Raw genomic sequence first — 12,765 nt, forward strand, 5'->3', positions numbered from 1 at the left:
AAATTTCCCCTCTTAGACAACCTCCACATTTTCTCCTTTGTAAAAAGACACTTGTTAGCATTGTCACACCTCTTAGGCTTGAGTTTATTCCTCAAGTAAAGGAGTTGTTGGATGAGTGTTTGGTTTGCAAGAGCTTAAATCCTTGTGCGTTGTTGGTGCCCAAAATAAGCATTATTAGGCACCAAATCCCTATGATAGGCGGTATGATGAATGTGTTAAGTGGTGCAACACTCTTTTGTAAAATCACTCATGCATCCAACATCTTCATGATTTGTGTACATAGGGACTCATTAGGTAGGTTTGTTCTTATTTTTTGTTTCAATGCAAACCTAGGTTCTCATGTGGGACACCTTAGGTTTGTCGTAATTTTTTGTAGGAATAATCAACATGAAAATAAAGAAAAAGGTATGTTTTATTCCATTAGTTTCCCTAACTTTTTAAATAGTGATCAAGGGCTTCCCATGGACCCTAAAAGAATAAAGGTCATTCTTGAGTGGCCTACTCCACCAAGTATAAGGGAAATTTGGGGCTTCAATATCTTAACAAACTTTTACAAAAGGTTTGTCCCATATTTTTCTATACTTGTAGCACCACTCATTGAGTTGGTGAAGAACTATATTCTCTCATGGGAAGATGTCCAGGAAAGGGGTTTTCCATCCTTACCGTACTCTAACATACCCAACATCACTAATACATATGTTTTTATTCTTTTTACAAGTGTTGAGAAAAAACTCCATGAGTTTCAAGAACCTTTGGATTTGAGGTCAAATCCTTTTCAAGGGGGAGGGAATGATGCAATCCTACCCCTCAAGGGCATTGGATAGAAGACTCCAAGAAGATTGGGCCAAAGATGCAAGAGAAGACCCTAGGGTTCTCATGAGCCTTAGGATAGATTTTGGACCCATGGGCTAAGTATAAGCCCACTTATCTTTGTACATATTAGATTAAAGTTTCATTAATTTTGGTCCTTGTATTTAGGGCTCCATAATGTAGGTAGGGTACCCTAGAAATATAGGAATTTTCAGCCCTTGTATTTTAGGGCACCTAGACTAGTTTTTGTATTAGGGGTAGTTTTGTAATTTCACACGCACTAAGTGAATATTTGATGTGTGTGGTTGGAAATAAATTTAATTGAATTGGTAGAAGCCCAATCCAATTAAATTTTAGAGGGGGAGGTGAGCATTTGCTTACCACAACCCATTGCCACATCATATAGTCACACTTTGTGCATGTCCTTCATGCTTTACATGCCTTATGACACCTAAGCACACTTAGTGGAGAATCTTGGAATTGATCTTGGATTAGTGGGTTGAACCATAACTAAAATTCACTAATCATAATTAGTGAAATTTTGTCTCCAAAGTTTGGCTCCACAAATTCAATTTCAAATTCAAGTGAAATTTGAATTGAAATTCAAATTTCCCTCCAATTTTGTGTGGCACTTCGGCTATAAATAGAGGCCATGTGTGTGCATTTTTTTAACTTTGATCATTTGAATATTAAACTTCAGATTTCAGAGCTCTTTTAGAGCACAAAATTTCGTGCTCTTCTTCAATAGCACCAACGCGGGCATGCTTCAGAGGGTCCGTAAGGCATGGGAAAGAGTGCAAAAGAAGGACAAAGAACTTAGGGGAAAGAGACGTCAGCGGAAGGTAAAGAAAAATTCAAGTCAGCGGCTGTTAGGATCCGAAAAAAGAATGCCGAACTAAGAGACGTCAACATAGCCACCACCAAGGCCTTAGAGCAAGAGACCAAGAGGGCCAGCAAGGAAGAACATGGCCGAAACAAGTTCCGAGGGGCTCAGTGGGGCAGTAACAACGAACTTAAGCTCCAAAGAGAGGAAAGAGACCAATTGCGATTAGATGGCATAATTCTGAAGGACAAATTGAAGACTTGCCTAAGGTCAAAAAGGAGTTTGTCTCAGCAGTTATGTGAGACCGAAACAAACATGTTGGCCATCATCAGCCAGTACAAAGAAGAATTAAATTTGGCCACCGCCCACGAGCACAAAGTGGCGGACGAATACGCCCAAGTGTACGCAGAAAAGGAGGCTAGAGGAAGAGTGATTGACTCATTACATCAAGAAGCGACGATGTGGATGGACCGGTTTGCTCTCACTTTAAACGGGAGTCACAAGCTTCCCCGATTACTGGCAAAGGCCAAAGCAATGGCGGACGTGTACTCCGCCCCCGAGGAAATCCACGGGCTCCTCAGCTATTGTCAGCATATGATAGACTTGATGGTCCATATAATTAGGAGTCGTTAGGGAGTTTGTATTGTCATTCAGATCTTGGCTAGTTATAAATTTCTGAATAAAATGAGTTTACCCCATGATTTTACTCCAAAAAATCAGTGCGAATCAAATCACTCCCACACTTTATCTCTAGCATGCATTCATTCTTCACTACGTACTCCTTACATTTGGTCTCTTTAGGAAAGACGCCATAACTAAACGCGCCCCAAGGCATCCCTATCGCACCAAATCCTAATCAAGGACGATGAGTAACCTAGAGGAAGTGCAGGAACATATGAAAGTCGACATGTCGGCTTTCAAAGAACAAATGACTTCTATGATGGAGGCCATGCTAGGGATGAAACAACTAATGGAGAGTAACGCGGCCACCGCCACTGCTACTAGCACGGCTGCCGAGGCAGACCCGGCTCTCCCGACTGCTGCGCACCATCCCGTTCCAAACATGGTGGGACGAGAGAGAAGCACATCAGGACATATCAGCAACCCCCATCCGGGATACAACCGAGGTGCTTACCCCTACAGTTTACCACCCAACTACACACCACCAGCCATGCATGAAGACATGGATCATGTTTCCCCCCTCATCCTCAAAGGGGAGCCTCCTCGGCATCCTAACACGGTCCACGAGAATCCTCGAGAGCACGCTCAGGGAGACGTTGACTCCTACTCCCCGTTTCCCGCTGAGGGGCCGGCGCCCAACGCACTACCTCAACCCAACATCAGGGGAGAGCCTCGAAACCACCTAACACAGCCAATGTTTCTGTCCGTGGGAGGGCCACCCCTGGCAGTGGAAGGAAAGGGGAAACTCAATCTCATCAAAGAGAGATTGAGGGCTGTTGAAGGATTCAGCGATTATCTGTTCGCAGACATGACCGAACTGTGCCTGGTGCCGAACGTCGTCATCCCTCTGAAGTTCAAGGTACTTGACTTCGATAGGTACATTGGGACGACTTGTCCTAAGAATCACCTAAAAATGTACTGTCGAAAGATGGGTGCATATTCCAGGGATGATAAGTTATTGATGCATTTCTTTCAAGATAGTTTGGCTGGGGCTGCAGTCATCTGGTACACTAACCTAGAAGCTTCCCGCATCCGCATCTGGAAGGATCTGATTACGGCCTTCCTTAGGCAGTATCAGTACAACTCTGACATGGCTCCCTATCGAACTCAACTGCAAAACATGATTAAACAGGAACACGAGTCTTTTAAAGAATACACTCAACGTTGGAGGGACCTAGCAGCGCAAGTAGCCCCTCCCATGGTCGAGAGAGAAATGGTTACTATGATGGTGGATACCTTGCCTGTATTCTACTATGAGAAATTAGTAGGCTACATGCCCTCTAGCTTCGCAGACTTGGTTTTCATTGGAGAAAGGATCGAGGTGGGTTTAAAGAGAGGGAAGTTTGATTACGTCTCCCCAATAGGTGCCAGTGGTAGGAGGACCAGAACAACTGGGGCAAAAAAGAAAGAGGGGGATGCCCATACTGTCACTTCAACACCTGCGTGGCCCAAGCCACCACAAACCCCCCCATGGTACCCACTAATACGCACAACATCACCCGAGTTTTTCGGCTCGCGCCCGGGGCTCTTCTGACACAGCGCTCGCCCAGCCAAGGGCGCCCACACCCCCACAAGGGGGAGCTTCTCAGGCTCCGACTCCAACTCGGCCTCACCCAGCCAACAATGCCCACCTTGGCTTGGGCTCCAACATGGCAAGGAACTTCTCGCCAAGGCAGGATCAGATTTTCACCTCGATCCCAATGACGTATAGGGACCTCTTACCATCTCTCATCACCAACCAATTGGCCGTGGTAATTCCGGGAAGGGTCCCCCAACCTCCATTCCCAAAGTGATATAACCCTAGCGCAACCTGTGCATACCATGGGGGAGCCTCGGGCCACTCAGTCGAACAGTGCTTGGCCTTGAAGAACAAGGTCTAAAGCTTGATAGAAGCCGGATGGTTGACATTTCAAGAGGACGGGCTAAACATAATGCCATCGAGGTGAGTAGGTCGCACGGGCCCAAACTTTTGAAGGACGTAATGACCTCCAAAAGGTTTATTTACGAAGCTTTGCAAAAGGCAGGTGTGATTCCCCGCAGCGAACACAAAGAGGATTCATGTTTAATGCATCTGGGCGTACTGCATGATATGGAAACGTGTCCAACGGTAAGAGATCTATTACAACAAATGATAGACCAAGATCGGCTTAAGGTCAGCAATAAGGGGGAAGAGGAACAACATATATGCATGCAATCGGCAGATAAGGAAGGTCCTAAAAGGCCTAAACCCTTGATAATACACTTCACCAAGGACATGGCTCCCCAAAGGCCCCGACACCCCTTAACAGTGTCGGGTGTTTGGCCTATTCTGTTTCCTTACAAGAACAGTCACGCAGTTCCGTGGAGGTACGCCCCTCCGGGCGGTATGAAGGAAGAAGCTATCGACGTCGCCTCTCTATCGACCAAAGTAACCAACATCACTGGGCTGAGCGACATAACTCGCAGCGGTCACGTGTTCGCACCCCTTGGCCTGCCAACGCAACCCGCAAACGCTAAAGGAAAAACAAAAGTGACCGAAGGACAAAATGTCAAGGTGATCCCCACACCGGATGAGGAGGTTCCGGCGGAGGAATTGGCCGAGGGGAGAGAGGGCTGCGGCAAGAAAAAGGTATCACTTGAGGAGGCCAGCGAGTTCCTCCGCATTATCCAACAAAGTGAGTTCAAAGTCATGGAACAACTCAATAAGACCCCAGCTAAAGTCTCCCTTCTGGAGCTGCTCATGAGCTCTGAGCCTCACCGAGCTTTGTTGGTAAAAGTTTTGAATGAAGCTCACGTAGCCCAAGACATCTCCGTAGAAGGCTTTGAGGGGATCGTCAATAACATCACAACCAACAATTACCTCACCTTCACTAAAGAGGAAATCCCCGTCGAGGGGAGAGGACATAATAGGGCTTTACATGTGTCGGTCAAATGCATGGAACACGTTATGGCCAAAGTACTCATCGACAATGGCTCAAGCCTGAATGTGATGCCCAAGAGCACATTGGAGAAGTTGCCATTTAACGCCTCCCACATGAGGCCGAGTTCCATGGTGGTCCGTGCCTTTGATGGCAACCGCCGAGAGGTGAGGGGAGAGATCGACCTCCCAATATAGATAGAGCCTCATACCTGCTGAGTTACATTCCAAGTGATGGATATCAATCCGGCATACAATTGTCTTTTGGGGTGTCCATGGATCCACTCAGTAGGAGTCGTCCCTTCCACACTCCACCAAAAGCTGAAGTTTGTAGTGGAAGGACATTTGGTCATAGTATCAGGCGAGGAAGATGTCCTAGTAAGTTGTTCTTCCTCTATGCCGTATGTGGAATCCGCGGAGGAGTCATTGGAAACGACTTTCCAATCTTTTGAGGTAGTAAGCATCGCTTCCGTAGATTCCTTCCGTTAATCAAATCCGATTAACATCTATTACAGAAAAAAGAAAAGGCTAATAATAGTGACTCAGCGTAAAATTCTTATAATAATTAAATCATTTTAATGATAATATCCACATGCAATTTAATTAATGAGATCTATTAATATTTATCTACTAAAGGCTATCATATATATATTATCTATTCATATTATTATTATTCCATTTTACAATAATCTTATGGTCAAGAATAATTTAAATTAAAATTATAAAAGACTTATTTTTTATTATTGTTATAATCTCTATCATAATTTAATCAAAAACTTATTAAATAAAAATATTGACAAAATAATAAATAAAATAAACAACACTTTTTTATTAAAATTGATTAGTGTGGTATTTGAATTTCTGATAACTCATATTGCAGCATGCATATTGGCATTTTATTAATTGAGTTGGGGAAGGCATCAACAACCTAGCTAATCTTCTGTTCTATATGAGATTCTCCTGCTAAGATATTATTGCTTCCCTTTCATATTATTGGAAGGACTTAACATCTTTCAACTTCTCACTCAACTCTTTAACTTCAATCCGCATTGGTGATATTTCTATAACATAATTCCATATCTTTGATTTAGCCGCCTTCAACTTTAAATTCACGGTTTTTAAACACTTCTTACAATGCTTACTTTTTGCTAGGTAACATTGCATTTGGACTTCAGTATTGGAATGAACATATTAATCTAAATTCTAAACCATATTAATTAGGCGTTTGAATGCAAATTGTTATTTTTTAATTCTTTAACAAAAAAAATATTTGTTAATTTCTTTTAAGGCACATATATATTAATAATTTTTCTTGATAATTACTATCCTAACATGTTGAGTTAGACTTTTCTTATTGTTGTTCACACTATACTAAGAAACACGTATCTTGATGAATTTCCTTGAAACCCAAAAGTCCTTCAATTATTATAAGCACAAAGTAGCAATAATTTTTTTCCCGCCTACCATCAATAGATGGTCAAATAATGAACTCACACATGTACTATTTGATGTCCTGCTTAATCAATGACGATTCGGTTTATTCATAGATACCAGGCACGTGGTACGGGTGCATGATTCGTGTAAGTATGCAATTCATCACTTTCAACGTTGTTATTATAAGAAGTCTATTAAAGAGAACTTGAAATGAGGTATGGAAGTTATTGACACAAGTCTATAATTATGAGTTTAACAGAAGATATATGTTTGTAAAAAGAAAAAAAAAACAGAATCTCTCATAATGTAACGAAACCGTAAAAGTTTACTAGGAATCGAAATTAAGGACAAAATATTTTATAATAATTCACATATTGAATCATTAGACCTTTTGTTAGTATCCAATGGGATAAAGTTTAAATTCTTATATAAAAAAGTATTTAGATTTAGTATTTAATCATTTTTTAAGATTATCTTAAAAAGAAGATATATGTGAGTTCACATAGACTCTGCTTACAATTAGTCAACTACTTTCTATTAGTCAACTACTTTCTAGTACAAAAACAAAACTATGGATTCACTTCCTCTAAATTCTACCGGATAAGCTTGGTACTTGGCCACAAATCTTTCATGGAGAAAACAGTACACATAGCAGTAGTTCCTGGTCCTGGCTTTAGCCACTTGGTCCCAATTCTTCAGTTCTCCAAGAGACTTGTTCAGCTCCATCCAAACTTTCATGTCACATGCCTAATTCCCACACTCGTGTCTCCCCCAAGTGCCTCAATATCCATCCTTCAAACTCTTCCACCAAACATCAACACTATTTTTCTTCAACCGGTGAAACCTGAGGACCTACCACAAGGGGCTACCATAGAAACTCAAATTCAGCTCATAGTGGCTCTCTCTATGCCCTCCATACATCAGGCCCTGAAGACCTTAACTTCAAGGACTCGCTTTGTGGCCTTGGTGGCTGATTCTTCTGCCTTTGACGCATTAGATTTTGCTAAGGAGTTCAACATGTTGTCCTATATTTACCTCCCCATATCAGCAACAACACTTTCTTGGTACTTCTATGTGCCCATGTTGGATAAGGAGACATCATGTGAGTACAGAGATTTTCCTGAGCCTATTAAAATACCAGGTTGTGTACCAATTCATGGCCGGGATCTCAATAACATAGTTCGAGATCGATCAAGTGAAGTTTATAAAACCTTTCTCCAACGTGCTTGGCGATTCCGTTTTGTTGATGGTGTCTTAATGAATACCTTCTTAGAAATGGAAACAAGTCCTATTAGAGCATTGAAAGAGGAGGGAAGAGGGTACCCTCCTGTGTATCCTGTTGGACCAATTGTCCAAAGTGGTGGTGATGATACAAAAGGGTTGGAGTGTGAAACATGGTTGGACAAACAGCAAGTTGGTTCTGTCTTGTATGTTTCTTTTGGGAGTGGTGGAACACTCTCACAAGAGCAAATCAATGAGCTTGCTTGTGGTTTGGAATTGAGTAATTATAAGTTCTTATGGGTTGTGAGAGCACCAAGCAGTTTAGCCAGTGATGCATATCTCAGTGCACAAAAGATGTTGATCCTTCGATTCTGCCATGTGGGTTTTTGGAGAGAACCAAAGAGAAAGGTATGGTTGTTCCTTCATGGGCACCCCAAATTCAAGTCCTTAGCCACAGTTCAGTTGGTGGTTCTTGACTCACTGTGGTTGGAATTCAATCCTCGAGAGTGTGCTAAAGGGTGTGCCATTCATCACATGGCCACTGTTTGCGGAGCAGAGAATGAATGCGGTTTTGCTATGTGAGGGTCTCAAAGTGGGAGTGAGGCCAAGAGTTAGTGAAAATGGTTGGTGGAAAGGGTGAAATTGTGAAGGTGATAAAGTGTCTAATGGAAGGGAAGAAGGTGGGAAAATGAGTGGAAGAATGAATGAGTTAAAAGAAGCTGCTACTAATGCACTCAAAGAAGATGGGTCTTCTACAAAGACCCTTTCTCTGTTAGCACTAAAGTGGAAAAGTTTGGTATAGGAAAATAAGTTTTATGAAATGCTTTGGTAGGAATCTTTGCCTTTTTTTTTTCTTTTTCCTGATTCTGCCTTCTAATAATTGCTATTTATTCTGTGCTTGGCACCAATGGATACTACATGTAAAATTCCGATCTAGAATGTGATCATCATCATGATTATTAGCACTATTAAGCTCCTATTGTAGCATAATCCTGTAGCATTATATTAGACTGTTTGATTTGAGTTCGTCTTGTGTCTTCAAACATGTGAACCCTTTTATAAGATTTGCTTACTGACGTGTTTGACGGTACAATAATAGGGTTATACGAAATTAGGGACTAATGATTGTGCAATATTGGATTTGATTACCATAAGTTCTTACAAGAGCAAATAACCGAGCTGGCTTATGGTTTGGAATTGAGTAATCATAAGTTCTTATGGGTTGTGAGAGCACCAAGCAGTTTAGCTCGTGATGCATATTTTAGTACACAAAAAGATGTTGATCCTATGCAGATCTTGCCATCTGGGTTCTTGGAGAAAACCAAAGAGCAAGGTACGGTTATTCCTTCATGGGCACCCCAAATTCAAGTCCTTAGTCACAGTTCAGTTGGTGGATTCTTGACTCACTGTGGCTGGAATTCAACCCTTGAGGGTGTGCTAAAGGGTGTGCCACTCATCACATGGCCACTGTTTGCGGAGCAGAGAATGAATGCGGTTCTGCTATGTGAGGGTCTCAAAGTGGGAGTGAGGCCAAGAGTTAGTGAAAATGGCTTGGTGGAAAGGGAAGAAATTGTGAAGGTGATAAAGTGTCTGATGGAAGGGGAAGAAGGTGGGAAAATGAGTGGAAGAATGAATGAGTTAAAAGAAGCTGCTACTAATGCACTCAAAGAAGATGGATCTTCTACAAAGACCCTTTCTCAAAGAAGATGGTCTACAATGATTCTTGGCACCAATGGATGTTACATGTAAAATTCTGATCTAGAATGAGATCATCACCATGTTTATTTGCAATTTTGTTTGTAAGATTTGCTTACTAATAAATTTCATTGGTTGCCATTTGCCAATGATTTTGCATACTTGCACAGTTTATGTTGGGGGATAACTTTTTGGTTTTGTTATGTCCTGATTTGTCAGAACCAATTTTTTGCATATATCATGCCACTTGTGTAGTGCTTGTGTTTCTAGGTGTCTTAAGATGCTTAGCCTAAGGTAGTCCATAATAACTAAAGAGAAATGAGACAGAAGTATCACTGAGAAATGAGAGAGAAGTATCACTAGTGATGAATGATGGGAATAAACTATATTTTTCATTACTAAACACAGTTCAGAAAATACAACTAGAACTTAACAGAATCAACCTATTATCAGCTTAACTGTGTCATGCTTCATAATTTTTTTTTTTTTTTATGAATAAAATTGATGGGGAGGAGATGGCACCCTAGTCCAAGGCAGGGAAAAACATCGAGCTCAAAGAATACTTACAGAAATATTTACATTTATCTCATCCCAAGGTGATGAGCGGGGGTTCGAACCTATGACCTGTCATGCTTCTTAGTTAGACATTGGTTATCACTCAACACAATTCACTGATGACTATGGCTTCAAGCCAGTCACGTTTCTTTTCTCCCATAATTTCATATGCTCTTATCCTAGAAAGGATTATACTAAGTTACTAATTTTTATTCTCAGATTTCATCACCAATTTAATGATGTTCAATAATGACTTCTGAAAGAACTTCTACTGTGCCTTTGACATCTATATCACATAACTTTCTCTAGTGTTTGTTTTCATCTCCTTCACTCCTTATGAGAAATTATTATATGATTCAAGACTATTATGTTTCCATGAATCTGTGTTTAGTAATGAAAAGTATTGTTTATTCCCATCATTCATCACTAGTGATACTTCTCTCTCGTTTCTCTTTAGTTATTATGGGCTACCTTAGGCTAACTATCTTAAGACACCTAGAAACACAAGCACCACACAAGTGGCATGATATATGTTAAACTTAACTAATTTTCAGGAGAAACGCGTAATTAAGTTTTCAATTAAAAAAGAGTTAATATATATAAAAAAAAAGATTTAATAAAATTTGATTATATGTAATGTGGTGATTGTCCCACACTATTATAGCCTCTGTCTGAAATATTTTTTCCGCATTCATTCTCCTTTATATGAAGAAGTAGCTATGCAATTCATCTACAGTTGTATTTTCCGGAATTTTAAAATTTATTTTTGGACATGTACGTCATGCATAATCTGTGCCAGGTGTTAATCCTAGTGATTTTTATTTATTTATTTATATGGTAAGATAATGTCCATGTAGATCTTTATTTACATAAACATGGACAATACTACAATTCAGTGAACAAACAGAAGACTTTTTTATTTTATTTTTAGAAATAACGCAAGAATTTTCTTGTGTTTTTTCTAGTTATTAAAATCTCTAACATTAAGCACTCTTAATCAGAAGTAACAAGTTAAGTTAAAATTTGAATTTTTTAATCAAATTTATTTAGTAATATTCATATAATAACCATCTTTATTTATTTACTTATTATTTTTATCTGTCATATTAAAAGAATGATATTTAAATAATTTATACATTAAATATATTTGTTTGAATTCTTAAATTTATACATTGTAAAATGAATATTCTTTTAAAATTTTCCTATATATATTTTAATACTAATCAAACAATTTATTTAGAAGATTTGAACATTGAGACAACTTTATTGATGGTGACTTCTAGTATAAAATTATTTCAACTCCAATTTGTTTATAATACTAGAAAATTAACTTTTAACATTGTCATGTTAACATCGGTTATGGCGAAAACCGATGCTAAAAAATACGTAGTGATATTTTTGTAAATAAGATGTGATCATTAACATCGGTTTTTTAAAAATCAATATTGTATAAGTACTGACAACATCTGTGATGTTATATGTGCTTAAACAACATCGATTTCTTAAAAACTGATGTTGATATCCCCCTCTTAACATTGATTTTTGAAAAACCAATGTTGTTGGGTTTTTTTATTTTATAAAAGATGGGTTCTGGCGCCCAAACTCTTTTGACTCTCACTCTCCTTTTTCTCATCGCGGCATTGCAACTCTCATTCTCCCTCTATGACTCTCACTCTCGCTCTCTCACTGTGACTCAACTCTTTACGGCGCGACGTGCCCACCATGCCACCACCACGTTCTCGCTCTATGACTCTCATTCTCACTCTCACTCTCGCCCTTTGGTTCTCGCTCTCACTCACAGCTCTACTCACTTTAGTTCTCGTTCTCGATTACGAAAGGTTAGTTTTATTTCTGTGTTTGGTTGTTTCTATGTTGGGTTGTTTCTGTGTTTGGTTAGGAAAATGCTTGTTAATGGAACTTTGTGTTGGTGTGAGAATTCTGCCACAGCCTTAGGCTCCCAATTTTTTTTCGTGATAGGAATATCATTCTTGGTTTTCAAAAATGGGTATATGCACTACTGTTTACTCCATGGCATGTACTCAACCAAACTCATATGTATTGGTTTACTACTACTAGGTAGGCATGCATATTTATTTTTAATAGTAACTTTAATATTGTAAATGAAGTTAAGAAACTATGAATGAAGATCAACAGAACTGGAAGAAAATGACCAAGACAATGATGGAGACTACAAAAAACCAGAGAGAAAATGTTTAAGACAGTTCATATTATGGATCATGTTAGAAATTTCAAGACTATTCTCAAATAAACATGACATGATATAACACATTTGCTTATATTAGTTTGCTTGTTAAATGTAGCCTTATGGTGAAGTCAGTAGGTCATTTACTGTAACATGGAAGGATGAATTAGAACATACTTGACATCTGCTAGACAATAATGGCAACATGCACTCTGGTACATACAACCAAGATCTGGTGAGTTCAGCTCTACTGGCTAGATGGATAGAACTCAAAGATTTTTATAGACTTATTGGAAATCATCAAGTGACCCTGACTCATTTTGGACAGAGTGTTTTCTTCCTCACCATCTTCAAAAGTAGCTCTGAACCAAAAAAATATCCTAAATGACACTCATTGTACCACCAAGTTCCTAACTCAGTCACTTTTAAAGTCCTGCCAAGTGAGTA

General features: G+C 39.5%; 1 protein-coding gene across 1 annotated transcript; it reads left to right on the forward strand.

The window, feature by feature from the left end:
• The first annotated feature begins 7,219 nt into the window (after nt 1-7,219).
• Nucleotides 7,220-9,719, forward strand: LOC100793815 (hydroquinone glucosyltransferase). The gene is made up of 2 exons (XM_041017129.1): nt 7,220-8,208; nt 9,112-9,719. The coding sequence occupies exons 1-2, from the start codon at nt 7,275-7,277 to the stop codon at nt 9,612-9,614; spliced, it is 1,437 nt and encodes a 478-aa protein (XP_040873063.1). The 5' UTR covers nt 7,220-7,274; the 3' UTR covers nt 9,615-9,719.
• Nucleotides 9,720-12,765: the final 3,046 nt, after the last annotated feature.

Source organism: Glycine max, chromosome 7 (assembly GCF_000004515.6).
Source record: "Glycine max cultivar Williams 82 chromosome 7, Glycine_max_v4.0, whole genome shotgun sequence".
Lineage (NCBI taxonomy): Eukaryota > Viridiplantae > Streptophyta > Magnoliopsida > Fabales > Fabaceae > Glycine > Glycine max.